At 39.9% G+C, this 24,216-nt stretch overlaps 3 protein-coding genes across 6 annotated transcripts in view; 2 read left to right on the top strand and 1 right to left on the bottom strand.

Annotated features, from left to right (window-relative positions):
- Positions 1-15,467, bottom strand: part of FIP1L1 (factor interacting with PAPOLA and CPSF1) — a 40,631-nt gene extending 25,164 nt beyond the window's left edge. The window contains exons 1-9 of one of the 4 annotated variants that reach the window (XM_064653960.1): positions 15,310-15,467; positions 14,583-14,622; positions 12,330-12,387; positions 9,070-9,173; positions 6,861-6,922; positions 6,545-6,652; positions 5,286-5,416; positions 4,942-5,010; positions 2,574-2,683 (exon numbers count right to left, since the gene is read on the bottom strand). In XM_064653960.1, the coding sequence (XP_064510030.1) occupies positions 2,574-2,683; positions 4,942-5,010; positions 5,286-5,416; positions 6,545-6,652; positions 6,861-6,922; positions 9,070-9,173; positions 12,330-12,387; positions 14,583-14,622; positions 15,310-15,391 (764 nt within the window). In that variant the 5' untranslated portion in view covers positions 15,392-15,467. The remainder of the gene's footprint in view (positions 1-2,573; positions 2,684-4,941; positions 5,011-5,285; positions 5,417-6,544; positions 6,653-6,860; positions 6,923-9,069; positions 9,174-12,329; positions 12,388-14,582; positions 14,623-15,309) is intronic. The other 3 variants (XM_064653962.1, XM_064653961.1, XM_064653963.1) reach the window with 3 other exon arrangements.
- The window catches only part of CHIC2 (cysteine rich hydrophobic domain 2), a 515,980-nt gene that overhangs the window by 290,027 nt on the left and 201,737 nt on the right, over positions 1-24,216 (top strand). The window lies entirely within an intron of this gene.
- The window catches only part of SCFD2 (sec1 family domain containing 2), a 190,626-nt gene continuing 185,325 nt past the window's right edge, over positions 18,916-24,216 (top strand). Inside the window, exon 1 of the mRNA XM_064653959.1 lies at positions 18,916-19,676. Within this exon, the coding sequence (XP_064510029.1) occupies positions 18,941-19,676 (736 nt within the window). The 5' untranslated portion in view covers positions 18,916-18,940. The remainder of the gene's footprint in view (positions 19,677-24,216) is intronic.

The raw sequence follows: 24,216 nt of genomic DNA on the forward strand, positions 1-24,216 counted from the left end.
GCAATTCTAGTGAATTAGTAACACTGATTTGCTGGTGAGCAATAATTCTGTTTTGTCAACTACAACTTCCATATTGTCAGGGAGTAATATCACTGCTAGGCCTCAGAGGTTTTTGAGTTTTTTTGAGAAATTCATCTGCAATTATATGCAAACATCTACTGTACTCAAACCAAAAAGGTAAAAATAGTAAGCAAAATTATTTTAGTGTTTGTTTACTAACAAATGAAAGAAAGCAAACCTCACAATCTGTTCCCAGACTTGCAATCTAAGAGCAACATGTAATGCAATATCCATGTGTAAAATCATCCATGAAGGAATGCTGCAGCCCTGAGTAGTAAGTGCTAGTAGTAAGCAGTAATTTAACATTAGCATCATGCCCTGAATTTTTTTCCCCTTTACCTTAATTACTGTGATTTATCCCACCGGTATTATTCCTCCCACTTTCTGATGCCTAAACTGGCTTTTCTGGAGGCAGTGTTTGTCTGTGACTGAGAAGAGCTGCTGCTTCTTCCAGTGAGATAAATTGCCTAGGTCTTTCCTTCTCCTTTCTAATGCTTCTATACTGAGCTGCATCAGCTTTCCCTCCTTTTCACAAAATGTATCAAACTACTGCTAGAAGCCTAGAGAAGTTTTATTGCTACATGAGAAATGCTTCCAGCAATCTCACAACTGGGCTATTGCAAATGCCTCATGGTATAAAAGCAATTATTTTAAATTATCAAAGAGTTGCATTGCTGAAAATTTTCTGCCTACCTGTAATAAACTGTTTAACTAAAGAAGAAAATAAATCCAACCCCATAAAACACTGCTATATTACGAAGAAATTCGTAATATAGGCTTTTATATACAGAAAACAGTAGCTGCGTTAAGCAAGTCATTCAAGCAGAAATATATGCAATCCATATAAGTTAAGACATATTCATTCACTGAGCCAATCTCAAGACTCCTGGGCATACAGTTTTCTTTCAAAATCTCTTCTGATCACTTGGTAGAAATACTTCTTTCTTTACAGAAGAATCTATTTTAAGCAAATGTATCCAAAGGAGCAGGTATTAAATACGGGAAGAAGTCAGTTTTACTATTGTAACAACTTACAATTACAGTATTCACACTAAATGTACATAAAACAACCTACTCCAACCACTGAAATGTACAAGTGATACAATTGTCAAAGTGACATGTCACAAAGTGATACAGTTGTCACAACACTAGTAGATTTCACACAATCACAGAATCTATTCGACACATTGTTCTACAACTTTAAACTCGACTACATTTTTTAACATCCTGGTCACTAATTACTTCTTAAAGTAGTTTAGAGGTTATCTGTGCACCACTCAGATGAATAAAGAACTGAAATCCTGTAACAAAATCTGTGCTAGATACAGATTAGGAAGCTTTACCCTGTGAAAAACACATTCCAGTTTGAGAACTCTGTACAAGAACAACACATATCAAAAACAATTCAGAAAAGAAAATTACGAAAAATAGCTATAGGGTTTGCATAAAGTTTGGAAGACTATTTTTGTTTCTTAGACAAAGAAAAATAGAAAAACAAAGAACTAAAAATCCACTAAATACAGAGCAGTATAACCTGATAGCTCAGAGAAAAATTTAGGCTACCAGAAGGAATATTCTAGGAGTGAAAGAAAATTGCAGGCAAGGATATGAAACAAGCTTTTTGTTCCTGCCCAAGAGAAATATATTTGCATGTTGGACTGACTCTTACAGGATGGGATAATTGAACACAAGTGCCTCTAAATTAGTCGAGGTACTCATGGATGCAGCACTAAAAACAGGTCATAGCTCAATCTTTAACAGTCAATGATGAAAGTGTGCAGTCTGTTCTACCTCTTACTACCATTTATAATACAATGGCTTTTAATCTGCACAGAACCAAAACTCCTAAACAGGAACACTAAATAACTAAAGTAAAATAAAGTAAATAACTAAAGTAAAGAAGCAGCACAGATTCATCCTAAGCCAAGTGCCAGGTCAAACAGCAGTAGCTTAGATATAAAAGACAGAACTTCTTAAAGCCTGGAGCTGGGAGAAGGAGGGGAAGATACCTAGTAAGGAAATAATTTATCTCATTTCAAAAATGTATTATAAATTATTAAAATATGGAGAAGCTAAAGCTACTTTGCAGGAAAGAGATTGGGTTCCAGGAACTCTTCCAGTTGTTGAAGTCATAACTGTTTGATTCCATTTTGTTAAACTGAAAAGGTGTATTAGCCAATACTCACAAAGGCCCAAGCTAGAAATATTTTGTTGGCCAATCTAATTCTACAAAGAAAACATGGTGTCATACATCAACAACTGGATTTTTATGGCTGTCTTGTTATTTGGTCCTGCTGCTTTTTCTCTCTTTTCCTTCTACTTTCTCTTTTCCAAAAGCCAAGAAGGTAGCACAGCATTCATGTGTGATTAAGCCAAATGTGATTAGGGTACCTCTTCCCCTCATTTCTACCTGTTACAGAAACATATTTCCCTTTTCTTCCTACAAAAATTGTAAGTTTCAAACTCATAGATGTAATAGTGGAGTTCTTGGGTTTGAGTTACAGCTAACTGACCTGTTTGCTGGAATTCCTGATTTGAATAAGGCAGGCGGAGATGTGAAATCAGGTTTGGTCGACTGTACTGCCAACTCTTTCTCCAAATTTCCAGTTCTGCCCTGCTGTACCTTCAAAATAATGTTTCATCATTAGTTTTATCCTCAGAAGTGTAGTAGCTCCAATACTCAGAACATAGCCAACACAAAAAGAAAGTAAGTCCAACTTTACTTGGAATTTTAAAGAGTTACCTCTGTACAGCTAGCAAAATTATGTATTTGTAAGGATATATTACTTAAGTACTATGTTTAATATACATAAGAAGCAATATGCCAGAGAATGAATTATCACAGAAGATTAGATATTTTAAATATTTATTTTCCAAGCATTTAATTTGTACATCAACAGATCAAACTGATTTTCTTATATAATTTCCTGTATGAAAAAAATAACACATTTATTTTTAAAAGAAACAAACAATTTTAAAAAAGATCTTCATAATCTTAACAGAGATATCTAACAAGCCTGCTATCCAACAACAAACCATGGGACAAGAAATTCGAATGGATTCTCCGTTTGCCTCACTGACCATGAGATCTAGTAACCACTTAATTTCCAAGTCATACCAGGAAGTCACCTCATACTTGAGGTTATGCAAACTGTAAAAGATTTTTCATTAACTCAGATTGAATACTTCAAAAACATCCTACTGTTTCTGAAGTACTGTAAAACTCCACCTACACTTTTTTAAAACTACACAAGACCTTTGGTGCAAGTACTTCAAGTACTGTTTTACTTCAGCAGCAGTTATACATGAAAGAAAAACCTATACTAAAGACAACTTTGTGCTGATTCCGTTTTTAAAGTCACTCCCACTGTACCAACCATGAAGCTACATCACTCTACATAGCTAGTTCACTCATGCTATACCATCAGATGAGCCATGATTTCACAGCTCCTCGTAGGCAAGTGAACTACTAGGTTTCTGCAGAATCTCCCTTCTAAACACGGTCACATCTTTCCCAAACTCACAAAAATGAACATAAATAGTTAAGAGACAATAAAAATCTAATTAATCTTTCGTATCCAGAAATATGAGAGGGGAAAAGGTACCAAATAGGTATGGTATGGGTTTGATATACGTATTTATCTGAAAAATCTGTAAGACTTCTATTAATTAATGAGTAACTGGAAAATGCAGGAGACAGTCTTGCCAGTTACAGGAGATTAAATCAAATATATCATGTAAATTACATGAGACTTAGTATTACAGAAGAGAGGGAAAAAAACTCGTAATTATATGTAAACTCCTTGTAAAACATACGACAAACTCTTACAACACAATTATTATCTGTACTGTTTGATCACCACAGTCAATACTGAGCTAGAAACAGGCAAAGTTTTAGTTTGGACTATTTATTCTTCTTCCTTTAGGACAAGAGTTTAGAGAAGTTTGAGAGTTCAGTCAGATGCAAATTTTAACTCCTATTGCCCACTATGTCTAATGTCCCACAGCATTATATTAATGATAATTGAGGATGGCAAAAAGCCCCAGAGAGCTTCTGATCTGATAAAATCAAAATAACTCAATGCCCTCAAGTAGCACATGAGGGAATACAAAAATACCTGTCTGCAATTGACACTTCTGTCACAGGAGTATACAGAAGAAAGCAACAAACAGTTCCAAGTAATTTTAAAGACAGTTCAAGAATAAAAATTACTGCATATTGAAAATAAGCAAAATAAATAACCTTCGGATTTTAATTTCAACTTTAGTATCAAACCAATGAGTAAAAGAGAAAATGAGAAGTTGAAAAGAAAGTTTAATCCTTAGGATAAATCCTATCATATAGATTCTTCTGCTCTCTGAAAATCAGCATTTCTGAATGGAAAAATTATTATACATAACTTGATTTATTGCCTTCTAATCCCAAATGGAGAACAGAAAAATATGAAGGTTGATTTTCATATCTCAGAGTTGTCAAGGATAACTATTACAAAACACAGTAAGAGCTAAAACAATACAGTAAGAGCTAAAACACCACAGGAAAAATAAACATGCCATAATCTACAAAAGCTTCCCAAGCACATCTGCACAAGCAAATGCACTACAACTAAAAATAAATCATCACATAAAGAAAAATTAGTTTCACTGGGAAATTTGTTAGTTTACCAAGCCACTAACTCACATGCTTCCAGAATAGTGACGAACAAAGTAACACTTTTTAATCCGCATTTTGTGACATACACAGAAAGTCACTGATGTAAGATGAAGAGTATGAAATAATGGCTGTGTCCGTTTCAGTTGTTCTTCTATCAGTCTGTGGTGGCATGGGAAGCAATACTCAAGAAAAATGAGAGCAACCAACAAAAGTTTACTAAAATTCACCTTAAAAAGATGGTATCTGCCATCGAGAATCTCTGCACTTGGTCTTACTTCCATAGCTTTGTCTTCAGCCTAAGTTAAATAACACATTGCCCATTAAGAAACCATACAACTCTTAAGTGATGGGCCACAATCTCAATAAAGGTACAGATGCAATCTAGCTGTAGCTGTCTGTCACACTATCCAAACAACTGCCACTGAAGCAACACACTAATACTCAAGGTTCAGGGTAGGGAGCCAGGTGCAAACTCTAACAAACACACTGAACTAAGCAGAACAAGCTTACAACACACAAGCAGCTTTACAGGTCAAAAACCCATTTACAATACCAAAAAAGTACTATTTACCGTAATTTTATTTGTGGTTGAGGTAACTGGTAAAATTTCAAGACCCATTCGTATTCTCTTTTGTTTTTCACAGTAAGCTTTCCAGGTATCTTCATTGAAACCATAGTTAAAATAATCAGAGAGATCAGCCCCTTTAAATACAAAAGCACAGGTTTTTAGAACATTACGAAGTTCATCTTTTCTTCACTGAACACACATACGCCACTACTGATAACAGCAAAACTGATTAGGTACTGACCTAAAAACACACGACTGAAATGTACATCAGTAAGCATAAAGTATTCATGGCTATGATTATAAGAACATTAAAATTTAGTCAGAAAGAACATCTTGCTTAGCATCGTGAATTAGGGATCAAGGGTAAATACTTAGAAAACATCCTAGGATAATTCCCCATATCTTTACAACAAGATAAACATAAGATCTACAGTTTTGCTGTATGTTAAGTGAAGAACCACTCCCTTTTGCTTGTTCATTACATTTTGCTTGTTTCATTTGATGCCATGAAGCATTTTCATTTTAAGAGACAGACCAAATGTAAGTCAAATGCTCAGAATACATTTCATATAGCTAACAGTTCAAACATCAGATTATCATCTAAGGCTATTTTTCCTATTTTGTAGACACTATTTGCACCGCCAAAGCCATATACAAACACTGGAAAAAAACTATACACAGCAGCAAGATGTACTTCTACTAAAAACACCAACCAATGCTGGTATTATTAGACAAGTGTGGACAAATCACTTGAGCCAACGAGATAATACACAGAGAAGACTTATGGAAAGCCCGTGTGGAAAGCCACAGTTTCCTTCTTCAAGGCTTATGGATGTCTATGTGTGAATACAGCGCAGCACAAGCAGCTACACTTCACCATTCTTCCTGCTCAAACCTGCTAGAACTGTTTTCCATTCTGCTTTACCTTCTGTCCCCTAGCATAGACCAGTGGCAGTAATCTCCACAGAAACACAGATTTCCAAGGAAAGTTCAGGATATACACGTACCATTAAAAAAAAAAAGGGCACGTCCTACAGTCTTTTTCCTAACATATGACCAGGATGAGTACTAAGAAACATGGCACAGCCACACACTCTCTGGCACAGCAGGAAGGCAACAAGTAACTTAGTTGCTTCTTACAAGTTAGACTGCATAGCACCTTCTAGGGATAGGGCAGGTGGCACCTATATGCAGTCAACAGAATTACTATTAAAATAACCTACTGAACACTTATATATCAGTTAACATAAACCAGACATTACCTGGCTTTCTCCATGGTTTATCTTCAAAAGAATCTAAGTCTACTTCCAGAAGCGGCACACCATTAATACTCCCTGGTGCATCTAGATCCAGTCCTTTAACTTTTGCACCTGTAAAGAAAAGTTACCAAGTTAGAGCCTTCTGTCTCTACTAAATGGAATTTTAACAGTTGCAATATGCTTCAGAAATAATAACAGAAAGAAAAAGCTAAATTTATCAAGAAGTTTTGGAAGTTAAAATTATTTCTTTAATCCAAAACTATCCAATGTTTGGGGGTTTTTTGCATTTTTATTAATAGTACTGTGTAAATTTTCTTACCAGAAGATCCATAAGCTCGTCCTCCTGCCTTAATATTGAGATTCACAGGTGCTGCTCCATAACTTCAGGAAATTAACAAAAAAAATGAATTAGATAAAGGAAACTTTCAAACCAGAAGAAAACAAAAAACAAGAGATAGCTAGATCCAGAAACAAATTGGACCCAGGCTCAATCACCATCCTGAATCTCTAGCTTTCCAAGCTGGCAACACTGTAAAAGTAAAGAGATCAGCCTAGGAGGAAGAGAGAGTACCTTTCTATGCTCAGTAGCAACTTCTCCAACTAATAAACAGTTGTGAAGCAAGTCCCAGTCACTCCTCCTGAGTTGAAAGGATAAAGACCTTGATAGAAACAAGAATGGACAGAACCAGAAGAGAGAGAGAGGAAAAATGCAGTTCATTTAGGGATACAGATGACAGTCTGGGGATTAGAGTAAAAATAAAATAAATAAAAAAAGGAAGAGTTTAGATGGATCATTTTCTCTCTTCATAATCATTCCATTTAATCTGTACAGAAGTGGAAAATACAAGCATCTCTCTAAAATGATTGAAATGCTGTCTGTTTTAAAGTACTTCTAGCAATCACCTATCCCTGTGACCAACAGAAAAGTACATAACTTTTCACTTTCTAAAATACTTGAGAGTTTTCTTCATAAAAATGCAGTCAGAAATCTAAATACTGAACAGATTTAACTAGCTTAGGAATTACAGTATAGTTAATTTGTAACACTAAGAGCTAGCTTTCACTACCATTTGTGTGCAATGCATCTTATTCTCACAGGTGACCCATAACATAATGAGATGAAAATATAATTAGAAGGCAAGTGTATCCACTTCCATGCAGTTTTAGTTTTCATTCAAGTGCTAGAACAGCATAGAACTGATACAAAACATTTAACCTTCTGATCTGCCATGCTGTATTTGTGCATGACTTTGTCAAACAAATCCAATGGGTTTTTTTTAAACAGCAGTGGACTACTAAAGGAAAAATCATTTAATCCTATAAAAGAAACTTGTCTACTGGAGTTAAAATGAACAGCAATGCTCAGTTTGTTTTAGATTACTGGCCTTCCATGAATTTTCTGTCCAATTTGCCCAGAAAAAAAGGTTTTTCAGAAAATAAGCATTTTTATATAAAACTTTCTACTCCAATTAAATTCAGGATCATCTGCTCATTGTCTTCTGTGTTCATGGAAAGAGCACCAGCAAATCCATGGAGAATACAAATCTAATTTTGCTTTAGTCTCATAAAATTTGAAGTCACTGCCAACATCACAAGAATACTGCAAGTTATTGAGAGCAGAAAAATAAAGAACTGAAAGAATTTCTATTTTTTTAAATATTACATTGATTTGCACAATAATTTAGGATATGAAATACTGAAAGTTTAAAAATATTGTTTCAAATGGGAGTAAATCACCTTCATTCCAAAGTTAAGAACATAATGATATATATGAGTCAGACCTACCAGCAGACCTGTCATATTTCTATTAAGAAACAGCACCCTAGTAACTCTGGTTTTAATAAGCATAAAAATATTAAGATTGTCAAGAAAAACAAGCAAGCCACTTTTCTCAGAAAGTTTCCATGCAATGAAAAATACTATTTTATAATTTTGGGTAAAAGTAACACTGTTGAAAAGCATTCAGAGAAAACAAGCTCTTTCTCAAAAGCAGAAGAAGTATGGGGCAATAAAAGCAGCAAAAAAATTCTCATATGGTACAAATGCCTAAACCATGAGCTTGAGAAATAACCTCTAGAGACTGGCAGCTCCATCCTGAACTACATTAAAATCTTATTTGAGAACATCAATAGGAATTGAAACTACAGAGGTCTAATTAGAACTATATCCACTATAAACAGGATGACAGACAAATATCTCATGTCTTGGCACCCTACCCTTTGCAACCAAAATGTCACTATCACATAAGAACACCAAAAATGCTATATAACATAGCCATTCCAAAATAAAAACCAACTCTCCTCTTTACAAATTTAATACAAAATCTAAAAACACAACTCATACAACAGCTCTTCCTTGTACATCACTGATTTCATTTCACTTTGTTATCAAGTCACTCTATCATTAAAAACATTACTGAAAAATCTCCTAATTAGCACTTATTGCATATACAATTTGTCATTGACAAGTATTAAAGAGACTAAGTTAAAAATTAAATACAATCTTAAAAGTGTTTGGAAATAACTTACCTAAACTGTGGAGCTCCTGTTTTAATATCTCCTATGGTGACTTGAACATCATCTTCATCATCATCACTATCACTATCACTATCATCCTCAGCCTCTGCCACTTTCTACAAAAGAAAAAGTCATTGCTTAGACAATAGGCAGTCACCTACCTTTAAAGTGGAAAAATAATCCAGACAAAATTATCTGCTCTAGAAATCTTTGAAAGAAGAAAATTCTCCTCTTCCTAGTCCTTAGAAACAAGTAGCATTAACAGTAAATTTAGGAGGTTACAAGTATCTGAAACATGACATTTCCTAAATAAGCATAAAATAGTTTCCACTATCTAATATCCTTCTTCCCTCTATCTAGCTCATACACATTGGTTCTACTCTTACCTTGTCATTCAGGAAAGAACTTAGAGATATGCAAGACTAGCTTCTTGCCATCATCAATTATATATCCAGAGTAACTCAAATACATGTTTTTCCAGTTGATTACAAACACTGCACTTCAGAGAAATCTATTCATTCCTAACATCAGTAAACTACATAAAATACTTCAGATTTTTCAGCAAACAGGCTGAAAAATTAGATACAAGAGCACACTTTATGTGTTCTGTCCCCCTGCCTTCAAGCTTGCTGGTAAACAAAACAGACATGCCAGCTCACACCAAGAGTTCACCTAGTCCACTATTTTGGGTTTGTTAGGTGTTTTGTTTTGGTTTCCCCTTATAGAAACCACAGAGGAGAGAAAAAAATCCATATGATGTTCCTCCCTAACTCGTTCAGCAGCTGATTATTATAAGCTCAGGGCACCTCCTAAGCCAGTTATGGTTTGGTTTTTTCAGTAACCCCCAATGGATCTTTCTCTCAAGTACTTGTCCAGACTTTCCGCAGACTCATAAAAGGTCCCAGCAGTGACACTCTTTGGCAAGGCATAAAGATCCAACATATTTTATTTGTTTTCATTCTGACTCCTATGACCTTTATTTAGCAGTCACAGTCCTCATATGGAAGAGACTGTGAGGAGTCAATCCATACGTGATTTTGTCAGCCTCCATCATATCCTACGTATGTCTTTCTTCCCAGCTGAGAAGTCCTTGGCTACTCAGCCATTCCTGGTATGAAAACTACCTCAATTACTCTTGCTGCTCTTCTTCTCTCAACTTTTCCAGTTGTAGTAGCCTTTATGACAGGAGGGGAAAGAACAGCAGTCAGAATTCAGGGTGCGACTGAACCATGAATTTATGGTATAATCATATCTTCCATTTTGTTCTATATTCACTTTCTGCTGTATCACATGGTTTAAGAGCTTTTTAGACTCCAGACTAGCACTTAACCATCAACTTTGTGGGTCTGTCTACATATCTTATTGTGTCCCTCCTAAGTGGTAATGATCAACTCAGAGACCATCATTTTACTTGTAAACCTGTTTTTTCACCAATGAACATCACTCTTTCTGTGCAGAATTCAATAGCTGTGTATCATCCAGTCAGTCCTTGCTCCTACTATCTTGACTAACTTTGTAACATCAGAAAACTTGTGATTTCACAACTTAGCCCTTTTCCAAGTAAACACATTAAACAGCACAGGTTATGCACAACATTCCAGAGAATTCCCACTGGAGGTGACCTTCCTTCACTATGAAAACTGAACCTTGACTTCTACCCCGTGTTTTCTATCTTTTACACATTAATTATCCATCTGGGACTCATTCTATAACTGCATAGTTTTCTTAAAATCCTTTGGTGAGTAACTTCTTCAGAAATGTCGTGGAATCCAAGTCAACTTTATCAACCAAATCACCCTTATTCATGTACTGGAATCCCTCAGTAAGAGGCTGAACATGCCAAAGCCAAGCTGATTCTCTAGCCCTTATCTATTATACTGTTAACTTGCCTGGTACATAAATTAGACAAAAATAAGCAGCTGCTTAGAAGATAAAATGTTGGAGTGCAGTTCATCCTTGCTATACAACATTAACATAATTTACATAACGATGATGAGTCTAGTCATGGGGCAAAGGCAACCCTTCTCAACCAAACCCCATTTCTCTTATAATGAATGATTTCTTAGCTTCCTCCTCACAGAAATATTCCCTTTTCCTTATTCAATCAACTTGAACAACACCCATTTTTCTAAGTTGCTGCTGAACCTTCATGCATACCATTTACCATGAAGTTCTCAATGTTATGGAGATATGCTAATGATATCCTAACAATGCTGGGCTTTATATAAGTGAAAAATACAAAGGTATGCAAGTACCAGGAAACCACACCTATAAGGATCTCCAGAAATACTTTAAAATCAGCAAGTCAAAAAAAGTGTATTATTGTTCCCTTGTATCTAACAGACTAAATTTACCACCCACTTACAACATTAGCATCACAAAAAACACCTTTGATGTACTTTAAATAAATATCTTTTCATCTTAAACAACCAAAGTAAGTTTTTAAGTTTTTATAACTTTTTTCCCCCAACTTAAAATTTATAAAGTTGTACTATCTTTCAGAAGAAGTTATTGAAAAAAAATACTCTTGAGAAGCCAGCCCTTAAAACTTACACAAATATCATGATCGTGGTTTCTGCATCATTCAAAAAAAATTCTTGCAAGACACAAGCTAAAAATTCCCAGTGAAGTAAAACTACAGTTTTGTCATAGAACATATTTAAATTGTTCCAATCACAGTAAACTGAGTCCTTTTATCAACACTGCAACTGTAAATTTAATTTCCTGGTCCTTTCCTTCATCACACTAACACTGAAATTGTAAGACACACTAAACAGTGAAGACTACTACCAAACAAGTCTGTTATGTTGCCCCTGAAATGCACAGGTAATTCATCTCTTGATCCATATTTACACATAGTTCTGCAAATACTGATTGTTTATTCCATTCAAAAAAGAAAAATGATCAGAGGATTTTATTTTCCTATCCCTGAGAAAAAAACAGAGCAACATTTTGAAAAGGACAGCTTGGATAAAAGACAGCTCTCTTCAAGCACCATCTTTCCTCTCCCCCCCCAAAAATATAAGTACTATTAATTTATTGTCCGTAAATTAGATTTAAAAAGTGGAGCACACCTGGAAATTTGACTTCCTAACTTAGTAATTTCTACAGTTTCTGCAGTCTGCAAACACCTTCTAGAAAAAATAAAATCAAAGGTGTACACTTAATCATTAATTCATTTAATTATAGGTCCTAGTCAAATCATGAATTCCCGATAAATCATAGAATCAAAATATATTAAAGCAGTATTTCAAAAACACATTTAAAACTACCGTTTTCACAACGCCATTTTCTGCAGCTTCCTCTTCACTTCCAGGTGGGGGTGGAGCACTTAAATAAAAACAAACAGGAAAAGATGAAACTAGGTATTTATGCATGTATTATTTCACATGTATCAGCTGATGATGAAAAAAGCTTTGCTAGATCATTCCAGATGAAAAGCCAAAGCTCCAGCTGTCTTCTGCACTAATTAAAAAAATCAATTTATTAAAAAAGAAAAATCTATATTATTTAGCTATCGTACTAGCTGGATGTTTGCAGAATAGTTGGAAGTAATGAGGCATTAGACCCGGATCCTCTTTTGAAATCAAAGTGAAATATTTCATAATATATGAAGGGAGAATAACAGGGGTTTTCTTTCCCTGTAGACTGACACTTTTCAAAGACATAATGGAAAAACATTTAAACACCCACAGGTAACAGAATTCCCATATCTGCATTGTGAAATTTTCTTCAACCATACGGAATAGCTACAATTCAATTATTAATTCAATTATATTTTAACTGTAGAGTGAAAACTGTAAAAATTTTAAAACTACCAGTCCACCAAAAATGACCAGACCAGTTCTGTCAAACCCATGCAAATAAGCTCACTGAGCCTACCTACTGCTGTTTCTTACACAGCAATTATTTTAACTTCCATAGTTCCATTAGCTATTAAGAGCTGCACCACAACAGCAGAGTAAGCAGGTAGCCATTTAGAAACAACATTCTTTCACTGAAAAGGTATTTCTGAAATGAGTGAGCAACTGCCAATTTTTATGGAATTGAATTATTCTAATCCCATATTCTGTTGGTAAAATACCCACTCTCAAGTTTTGCACCAAAACCCAACACAGCCCTGGTATTGCCTCAGGATTCAAGCTTTGAGTTCATCACCTGGTAAAATGACAGATTAGCTACAGAATTTGAATAACACCTCACAATTTTTACAGATACGAAGAATACCAACAGTGATAATATTTGTTATGGTTTTTTGTCCAAAACTATGTAATGAGGCAGCCAAAACTCAAGCTAGACACTATTGACCAGAAAATGGAATGAACTGTTTCTAAAGATCATTCTGGCTGCCATGCAAGTAATTTTCTTAAATAACAGTAATACTGACAAAGATGCCAGGTCAAGAACATGAGGAATCAACTGATAGGGAATAGTTTCTAAATAAAGAGCAAATAAATAACTAGAATTCTTTGTCTTGGAAAAGAGATGGATTCAAGACAAATGCAACAGAGGTCTAAAAACTTGTTAAGTGACAGAAAACAACTCTGCTTCTTATATTACAGAACCAATGGGAATCAAATAATTACATCTAGTAGCTGCTTCACAATGATATCATATATAGTCATGTGGTGGAGGTCATTACTGCTTTATCATTCTGTGCCTGTCAAAAGTTGACATGAGTTCAGAAAAGCAACTGAGCAAGCTTAGGAACAAGAAGTTCACCACGGGTAACTAAATGCAAAAGTTTGCACTGAAAAATTGAAGCATCTATAGAAAATAACAGTGAATGCTTTCATGCATTGGCTTTCCTTTTATTTGTTTAATATATCTTGACAATCAAAAATTTCCATATTTTACCAATTGTGGGACTTCCTTCATTCAGCATGAGCAATTGATTCCCATTTCCAGTCAGTCCTTGCTACTAATCTTCATTAACTTCACTAGAAGTGAATGAATTAACTTCACTAGAAGTTAATGAAGCATCTTTGTGCTCTACTACAGCTCCTTATAACTCAAGCAGGCTCCCCCCAAATAATTCCAAAGCATTTTCAAATTTTTTTCACATACTGTCTTACTAGGGAAAAAAAACAACCCCAAAAGCCTAAGCATATGTGATGTGTAGATCCACCTATCTGGTAACCTTCCACTGCTTTCTTGTATTCGTCTTTTTGCAACCACATGGCAAACTCTTTGGGAGACAGGCTGTCTTTTAGTTTCTAAATCATCTTGAACAAATGAGGTCCCGACCCATTACTAAGACCACAAAGCAGAATGATTACAGAAATAAAGAGACCTGTTGACATTTTATGAGGGGTTACTGTCTCCATACAGTTAAAATAACTTTCATAGTCTAGTGACCTAATTTCACAGAAAAGCCAAGTCCAACACACTATCTTAAGGACATTTTCAGAGACATCAGAGCATGGTCAGGTGCCACCAACTTTCAAGCAGCTGGGAAGAAGAACGTAAAGAACACAATTTTTGCGCAGCCATGCTGCAGGGCTTCCAGTTGCCAAGATACTCACCTAGATTTTTCTTCCTCTGCTTTCTCTGCTTCATTTTCATCTACCATAAGAGAAAAGAAACACTATTTAAGAATAAAATCACCTGAATATCAACTATGACAGATATCTTGCTATGCAGATTGGGTAACTCTTCAGATTACTACTAAAGACGTGTTCTTAACGTTTCAGTTGTGAAATTAGTCGAGCAGACCCTCGAGCCCTCAGAGTGCTCTACACCGACAGGTCCACCACATAGGCAAGGCTTAGTTTACAGGTTTCATCACCATTTGAACGTACAGAAAGTCCCTAAAGTTGTAAAAAAGTTTATGTATAAAAGGCTAAGGCTGTTTCAGTACTGCAACGCCGGGACCCCGGCCAGGGGCCAGCGAGGGGACGGGAGGCCGCCCTGGGGGTGCGTGTGAGGCGCGGGCGGCACGCGGGGCCCCCTCGCCCAGGCCCAGCGCGCCTCGGCCTGCGCGGCCCGGCCGGAGCGGTCGCGGCACTGGCAGCGTCCCGGACACCGGGCAGGGCAGGAGGCCGGGAGCCGCGGCCGGCGGGGGGCTGGCCGGGAGGAGAGAGGGGACTGAGCAGCCACGGGGGCGGCGAGACGGGGGGACACTGCTCAGCGGCCCGGCGAGGCGGCGCACGCCGCGGCCTGCGCACCCCCGCACGGCCCCCCCGCCGCGGCCGCGCCGAGACGGCCCGCGGGGGAGGCGGGCTGGGCACGGGGGTCGGGGAAGGTCCGTACCGCCATAGAGCCACTCCTCCTCCTCGTCCCCCGCGGCCCCGTCGGCGTCCGCCGACAGCCGCTCCGCCTCGCCGGTAGACATGGCCGCCTCCCGCGGGACGCGCGGGCCCGGCCCGGGCAGCGCCCGCCGCCGCCGGGCGGCCCCGCCGCGCCGCCCCGGGACTCTCCGGTCGGCTCGGGCCGCGGGAGGGCGGCGCTCGGACGGGCGGCTGCGAATGCCCAACGCCGCCGCTCGCGGAGGAACCGCCGCCGCCGCCTGGCGCTTCCCCTCCCCCGCCGCGTGAGTGACACGCACAGGAAGCGGGCCCGGCCCGGCCCCGCGGCGCCCCGGGCACGGGCTGCGGGGGGCGGCCCGGCCGGCCCGGCCCCGGCACTGCCCGCCCCGCAGAGCCGGCCCGGCCCGCTCTGTCTGCTGCCGGACTCACCTCAGCTGCGCCTTCGCCACCCTCCCGAGGCGTGGTGTGCCTGCGAGAGCCGCCTTCCCTGCCTTTCGCTGCCCTGTGCTCTCCTGCATCCCTAAACGCCCGTCCGTGCCCTCAGCAGGGATCACGGGCAGCGTGGCGACCTCCTCCTCGAGAACATCCTTGCCTGTCTCCAGAAGCAGGACTGGGCTGAACACATGTGCCGTGCTTCTACTGGCGGCTGATGGCAGCTGCTGGGGGAGCGTAACCACGGGGTAAACACGCTCCTGCTTCTACTAGTGCTGCCCTAGCTCTCAGCTTTTCAAGGGACTCTCCCAGCTGGACGTAGTACTTTAGCTTTAACAACTCTTTGGAGATTTTTTTTTTCTCCACAAATTTCTTGATTTTATTTTTAGCTCCAGTAACAGTTTAGCGTTCGTAGTGTGCTTAGAGCATTCTAGAGTGTTTCTATGCATTTCATGAAGAAATTGCTCCGTTTTAAAAGCAATGGAAGTGGCAAGCCATTTTTCGTGATGATTTTCTCACTTTACATCTGTGAATGCTAAATAACAACTGCATGATTCATTAGAAAATGTAAGTACCAACAACTGTCAAAACAAGTTTTGACCAGTTGTGGGTACAAATGGAGCTTCTGGCATTTTAGGATGTTTGTGAAAACTCAAACAGGGAGCCCGTTTTTCACAGCAGGTCAGCTTGTGAGAAGTCAAACTAGAGGGTTTGACTGTAATATAAACACATCACAACTCTCGGTGGGGGAAGCTTATTCTAATTGCCTGCATAGAAAAGCTTGTTCAAAAGTTTCATGACATTTCACTGGAGTTCAGATGAACAACCAACCATCTCAAAAATTTTTTCATATAAAATTAAATGTTTGGGTATCATGTACAGGTACAAATTGTGTGGTGTAATTGGGTATGTTTTCATCATGCAATCTCATTTTTTATACATACAGTAGTGCAAAGGCATTTTTCACCCAAAACATTTCTAGACAGTTGTTTCTCATAAGACAAATCTGTATTATAGTACTTACTATTAGACATCAGTGTCTGAATTTTCATTCCCATTTTGTTTACTTGGTCATTTAATACACTTCTGGCTGACATTAAATGACATGGAAGAACTCAAACAGTTTCCTTTGATTGCAGACACAAGGAAGAAGAAAGAAAACCACATTTGTGAAAAATACCACAAATAGAAACCAGGAGTATGTGTAGAATGTAAAATCTCTTAAAATACATTGGTGGAGATCCTCAAAGCAGTTTTCCTCACAGAAACCTTCAAATAGAAATCACACTGAGCTCGTAGTGATGTAAAAATCCACCTTGAATAGCTTGAGCAGCTTCAGTATTGAAATCTGACCCAAGCAGGCTAAGTCTCAAAAGTAGTTGCCAGCCTTCTACTGCTCCCCGGGAAGATCTTTACTCACCTCTGGCTCTGGTTGGAGAGAGGGTGCTCAGAATGTGTTTCCTGCTTTGTTTCAAAGGACAGAGGGCTGTTGGCCTATGTGGCTTTTTAACTTCTGCCCTCAAAAGTAACAACTCTCACCAGTCCCAGCCTGTGGAAGGGACCTTGGTGTTTCTCCTTGCTGCTTCACAGAGGGAGAGCAGCAGTTGTGGCCTGTAGAAACTGCTTCTCCTAGGGCCCTGAGTAGCTGAAAGCTGAAGATAAAAGAATACATCTTTGCAAGCTGCATAAACATATTAACTCACAGGTTACACTCCAGAAACCCACAAAAAGATATGAAGTTTATGGGAAACTTTTGATACAGTTCTTTTTCTAACACAATAGTTGTAAATTTTCACTTGGGATAAAATAAGCTGTAATAAATACTAAACATAATAAATGTAATAAAATAAACACAGATAATTTATTTAATAATTTTCAAAATTTCATAATTACTGGATAATTTTATTTTGTAATTTAACCACTATGCTTTAAACTGATTAACCTCATTTTGTCTTCTGGATAGTAAGCCTTTTTTTCAACATTGGCATATGCAAAACTAGATGCAATCAACATTGTATTTATAAAGTAAAAAGCTATTTGCTTTCTTAAAAAAGCATCTGATGTTTTGACAATATGTCTCAAAAAAACCCGTCAACCTTTAAGAAGAGATTGAAAACAACTTTTTAAACATTATAAAGCTAAAAAAACCTTTTAAAATAGTAGGGAAAGCCATAATATATATAGATTTTGTCTATGGCACTCAACCATACAGCAAAAACTCAGAGATACCTAATCTCTGAAGTAATTCAATATGAGAGGAGGATAATTCTACTTGTGTATAAGCTTAGGGGCCCAGTGGTTAACCATCCCTTCTTGGCATTCATTTTTCGAATCAAAATAGTCAAGAAGGCTATTAACTTACATATTTTTCTGGCATCATGAAGTTATATGCCCTAAAGTTAAAATAATAGGTTGGGGTTAGAACAGCACAGAGAGAGAGGAGGTAAGAATGCATCTGTGTAGGAATGTGCATGGAGCACAGTGGAAGGAAAGGATGTGATTTAATTACTGGAAATCTGGTGGTTCTGCATTACTCGTGTTTTTCAGTGTTCTGAAACCAGCTGAACCTGTGGGAGACCTAAGAAGACCAGTTAAGATGGGGAGGATGAACTAATTAAGTATTTTATCTCTTTGTTAATGCTGATAATCCTACTGTGTCAGAGGTATCATCCTCACTCTGCACTAAGGAGGTTGCCCAAGTGAAATACCGTGTAGAACACAAGTTTGGAACCGAGCCTTCAATTTTCTGGGGAGAAGAAACTGTGGGTCCTTGTTATGCCGTTTTTTATAGTTAGCTTTGAAACTGCTTTTGAGATAAAGGGCTTTTAAAAGGAGAAAAGGAATTAAACTAGTTTGTCACATGCCTCCAACTATATATCATAAAAGTTGCACTTCTTGAAAGAGAACACTCCTCGTCAGTACCTCAACCAGTGCATTTGTTAACACCAGCAAGAAATACGGAATCCTGTGACAGGGAACAGTGATGAAAGTTTCACCCTTCCAGTGCTGTAAATGCCAGCAAGGCGGGTGTTTTCGCGGCGTAGCAAAGACCGGACCCCGAAGACCTCCGGCCTTGCCCACAGACCCGGCACGACGCGGCCGTGGGCGTGGCCGCCCCGCCCTCAGCCAACCCGCGCTCGCTGCGTCATCGCGCGGCGCCCGCAGCGCGCCGGGCACGTGGGGCGTGTTGTGCTGTCACGGCCATGGCGGGGACGGAGCTGCTGCGGCGCCTGAGCCGCCGGGCCTGGGAGCCCGCGCTGGCCCGGGCGCACCGCGCCGCCGTCCTGCTGGACGCGCCGGCCGCCGAGGCCCTGCACTGGGGCGGCGGGGCAGGCGAGCTGCTGGCGGCCGGGGCGCTGGCTGTCGGGGCGCTGTCCTCGGAGGCGGCGGTGGCGGCTGGCGCGGCCCGCGTCCTGTTCGTGCTGAGCGGGGCGCTGCGGGGCGGCGCGGCGGCCGCGGTGCGCACCGTGCTGGGGCAGGGCGCCGTGCGGCACTGCGTGCTGGTGTGCGGCGGCGAGGCGGAGGGCGACGGGCCGGCCGAGCTGGAGGAGACCTTGCGGCACTGGATGGGCGAGGGGGGCCACGCTGAGGTCGTGCTGCGGGGCCCGCCGCTCCTGGCGCCCGTCTCGGCGGAACTTTGCCTGCTGCCCGCCCTGGCGGCGCTCCTCCCGCCGCTGCCCGGCCCTGGTGGCCCCGGCCCCGCGGAGGTCGGGCTGGGTGCACTGCCCGCCGAGTTGCGGGCGGCCGTGCGGGCCCTGGTGGGCGACCTGGACGCTCTGTTCTCCGCCCTGGGCCTGCGAGAGGAGAGCTTCGCCGTGGGGGCCCTCAGCAGGATCGTCGCCGCTGAGCTGGCAGGCTACGCCCCAGCCAGGAACAGGAGGAGGACTGCCACCAACAAGGCCTCTGTCGTCTTTGTGGACAGGACGTTGGACCTCGCTGGTAAGACATCCACTGCTGGGTTGGTACCTGTCATCCCTGCAGGCCCACACGCACCACACCAGGAGGGTGTCAGATTGTTTTGGTGGCCTGGGAACATGTTTGACACCATGGCCACGGTGGTTGCTTGCACATCCTTTCACCCCAGTGGGTCATGAAAACCAAGAGTGAAGCAGAAGGCTCTGCTGGAAACCTGTTTGTTTCTGGCACTTCCACTTTGCTGCAAACTAGAGACATTAACTGTGCCTTTGTGTCACCCCAAGGAGTGAAGGAAATGGTCTGCATGTTTCAGATGCAGCCTTCTGGATTGCTATGAAGCATTTCCTAGTGTATCTGCGTGTCACTCGTAGCATTATACCTGTCCAAGCAGATATACATCTCTGTATACATCTGTTTGCCTGGATGTGTCCCTGTCTGTGTGTGTATTGGTACAGGAGTGACTACATTCACTATCCCATCTGTCATGGTTTGAGATAGTCCCAAAATCCAATTCCCTAGTTCCATCCCCCCTCCCACATCTCAACTTAATGTGAGATGGGCTTTTCCAGACAAAACACACCAGACTCAAAGTGGGGGAAAGGGAATATATTGCAATGACTGTACAAATAAATACCATATCACATTATACACACGATCGCAACTATCTCTACCATGACATATGTATTTACAATGATCAGATCTCTTCTCCTAAATAAAAGTCCAGGAGGGAAAGAAGGACAGATCCCTTCCAGTCTTTAAGCAGCAGCATCTTCTGAAGCAGCAGTCTGTCTGTCTTCTCCACATGCAGCAGCTGTTGACTCCTGCTGACACACGCAGTGTGTGGGCCTGGTTCTGTTTATGTTATCTGTAGTCAGTAATTCAGGTCACAGTTTTTTGCCACCACATGTCCCATAGCAAATGCTTGGTACAATGTTGAACCTGCAGCTCATCTCTTTCTGAATTTTCTTCTGTCTTTTTTTTCTCTCATAATTCTACCTGTGTGTCTCCTTGCACTGCTGTGGGGTTCATAGCTGTCAACAATGTGCTCAAGAGCAGCTATGGATCTGGGCAGTTAGTGCTGTGCTGAGGCTTAGAAGATTGCTTTGAAGGCTGCAGGAGAGTGCACTTGAATGAGGAGCCTTGAAAGGAAACTGAGAAGAGTGCCTGTTTGGGGTGGGAACTAGACAAGGATTTATGCACTCGAGTTGTGAGAAGAATTAAAAACAAAAGAAGAACCAGATGTGGGATGATAGGGAGCTGCATAACAAGGAGGCATGAAGAGAGATAATTGGTACCAGCTTAAACCTGGGAAAGGAAGTGTGGAATATAGTACTTCAGTAGGAGAAGGTTTTTGGGCGATAACAGCGGGGCTGTGGTGGTGCAGCTTTGGAGGGGGAACAGCAAAGCTCTTGGAGTAAGGATGAGAAATTACAGGATTTAGCTTTTTAGGATTCTGTTCTTCTCAGTACCTGTAACTGAAATTGAGATCCCTTCATGCAACCATTCTTTTGTTACCAACAAATGTCTCCAGAATTCGCTGGCAGTTTCACTGAAATATTCCTATGCTTTGGACGTGATACTTTTGCCATCAAGTACAATGCAAACGGAAGGAAGAAAAATTTAGTGTGTTTCAGATGTAAAGCACTATATGGATGTGAATTTAGTGCCACACAATGAGATTTGTTTCATGGTTTGCTAAAAACTGTACAGTAAAAAATATACAACCCCCCTCCAGCATTTAAACTGTGAAATCAGTTTTAAAGAAATGGGAAATGGCAGAATTAAGTACCTGAGACCCTATTTTTCTTAGGCATATTCAGCTTTTTATATACTGACTTTCCTGGCCCCCTACCTCTGATTCCACTTCTTGGCCTTCAGGTGAATGAGTCTGTTGAGTTTCAGCCTTACACTTTGTAAAGGCGGAAGCTTCCTATCTGCAAATTTACGGCTTGGTATTGGCAGCTGGGCCACTGGATCTTTTTTTCAAGCAATGATATGTATTTGCAGTCAGCAGTGTAAAAATAAGTAATTTTGCTTTTCAAATAACAGCTTGGTGCAGATGGAAGCCTTTGAGGTAGACTTTCTCATTTGGAGCTCATTTCAAACAACTTTTTAAATCTTCCCTCTATAAAGATGCCTGTGATTTGTGAGTGTCTTATTTATACCTGAATCTTGTCCAACATGTGGGCTGCAGAAATGAGCAATGGTTATGTATCCATGAATTATGAGAATGCTTTTCGTATTCCAAGAACTTCCACAGAAACTTGGAAGTTCATTAGGAGTAGGTGCTGGACTACTTTCTGATTAAGTAGTACTTTTCTGATTAAGGCTACTGCTTTGAATCACTATCAGAAGTCTATTCAGTCTATCAGTATTTTCTAACTCAAAGGCCTGGATAGAATACAGCTTTAGGTATCTCTAGATGATGTGTAAAGGAGTTGCAATAACAGATGTCTGATTTTTGGCTCATGTTCCATTCCTACCTAGAGCAAATAAGATGTTAAAGTAGAATAACAAATAAGTTTCAGTAATATCAATAGATTTCTAATAACACAAATCAAAATATCTCAAAAATGCTTTTTCTGGGGCTGCAATTGCAAAACTACTGAACTAAGGGAAAACACTGTTACTTAAATATTAATAACTTTCTGTTTTAAAGAACATACTAAAAAAGTATTAAGTACATTTTGGTAAAGAACCTCTGGTACCAGTGTCAAGAAACTATGTTATTGTGACAATTATTAAAAAAAATATAGTCACATATAACATGGCACATTTTTCTATCAAAAAGATGAGAAGGCATCTGACTGACTAGGTTAGCTTTCTAGGTTCCATGAAGCAAAGAATCTCTTCTGAGTGATTACTCTAAAATTTGGATTGAGCTCTCTTGAATACTTTTTATAATATATTTGTTTATGTTCAGCATTGCTTATGTATGCTGTATTTACTGAGTAGAGAGGAAAATACAGAATTAAGATAATTAATTCTCATTTTTGTCCTGTGTGGTATAACATTCAGCTGAGCTCTAACAGGGAATTTATTTTTATGACCTTTGCTGCCCTCACTGAAAGGGCATGGCTTCAACTGGGGATGGCAGGGATACTGCCCACCCCTGCAGTGTAGAATCTTCTGGGTGAAGATTCTGTTCCCCAGAAGGTGGGACATGTGTTTTTATGCCCTGGGGAGATTGCATGTTTAGTACTTTGTGCTCACTTCTTGAATTCTGATTGTATAAAACTTTGTTATTGGTGTCCCTGATCCATATGCATGTGTAGTGCTGCTTTTGTTTGCCTACTTATTATTTTAAGGTCCACTACTTTTGCTTTAAAAAGCACAATAAATCCTTCCAGCTAGAAGGGCACCGTGATAAGTGACACTCATTAAAGTCAGAGCTAACTTTGGCACTTTAATTCCTGTTTTTTTATCTCCTTAATATTTGCACCCCTAAAGATTTGCATTGTGGTACCATATTGGAGCTCCACGCTCGTTCCACATGTTTCTTAGTTACCACCTTGCCAGCATTCACACCTCTTATGAAGTAGTTTTTGCAGCATTCCAGGTTTCTGTTTTCATTTGTTAAGCTCATTGGTATCTTTCAGATATTGGTGTTCAGAACAGCTTGACACATTTCTCTTTCCAGTCTCTTTGAGGTTTGCAGCATTTGGAATGTGGCCTGTTGTAAGCACAGGGTCTCACCCAGTGGTATGTGCAGGTGATTCTGAAATCCAATACAGTGAGCAAAAGACAGAGAATAATGAATTGCACGGGGTGCCTGTGCAGTTATTGTATAGCTTTGAATAATGACTTTTGTATAGGTGTTCTTGAAGTTGGATGTTTCTGTGCTTTCACCAGCAGCACTTTTATTATCTTTAGCACTTTTGCATGTGTCTGTCAAAGTCATAGGCATGTTTCTCCACAGCCAACTTGTGTTTAACTTTCTGTATCATCTCCCTCACTGTCAGCCAGGCATCTTCTTTGCGTCACTCCCCTGCACTGGTTGTGATGTTGTCAGTGTTTTAACAAAAAGCACAATTCAGGCTCATGAATGAAGTGCAGGTACCATTTCCTTTCAGTTCCTGGGAGCAGCCACAGTGACAAGAAGGTGCTTTAATCATTCTATTGCATGATCCCATTCATAGTGGAGGATGACAGTGAAGCCTAATGTGCTTTTCTGGTAAAGTCTGGTTCTGACTAATCTCTTTGATTATTTTTGTTCTAAATTGTTTTTAATTGTCTCTTTCTTTCATTATATTTGTCATGTTCTTAACGTGGAGTGCTTTACTCATGCTCTTTTTGTTTGCAGCATCTTCCAGGTTGATGCATTGGTGGATTGACACTAAAGTCTTTCTAGAGAAAACAAACCCATGGTTTTTTTCTTCTTTACCATCCAAGCGAAGGCTTTGGAAACATAAATACTGAGACCCATGGACTACAGTAGTCCCCTTTTTTTAAACCAGGCTGGGGCTTTGACACAGAAGGCAACTGATGCTTAAGTTATTATGGTTACTTGAGGTTGAGACTGCAGGTATGAAGAGTAATGGCAGGTGAAAGTAGTGTGGACACT

This window comes from Pseudopipra pipra, chromosome 4 (genome assembly GCF_036250125.1).
Source record: "Pseudopipra pipra isolate bDixPip1 chromosome 4, bDixPip1.hap1, whole genome shotgun sequence".
Classification (NCBI taxonomy): Eukaryota; Metazoa; Chordata; class Aves; order Passeriformes; family Pipridae; genus Pseudopipra; species Pseudopipra pipra.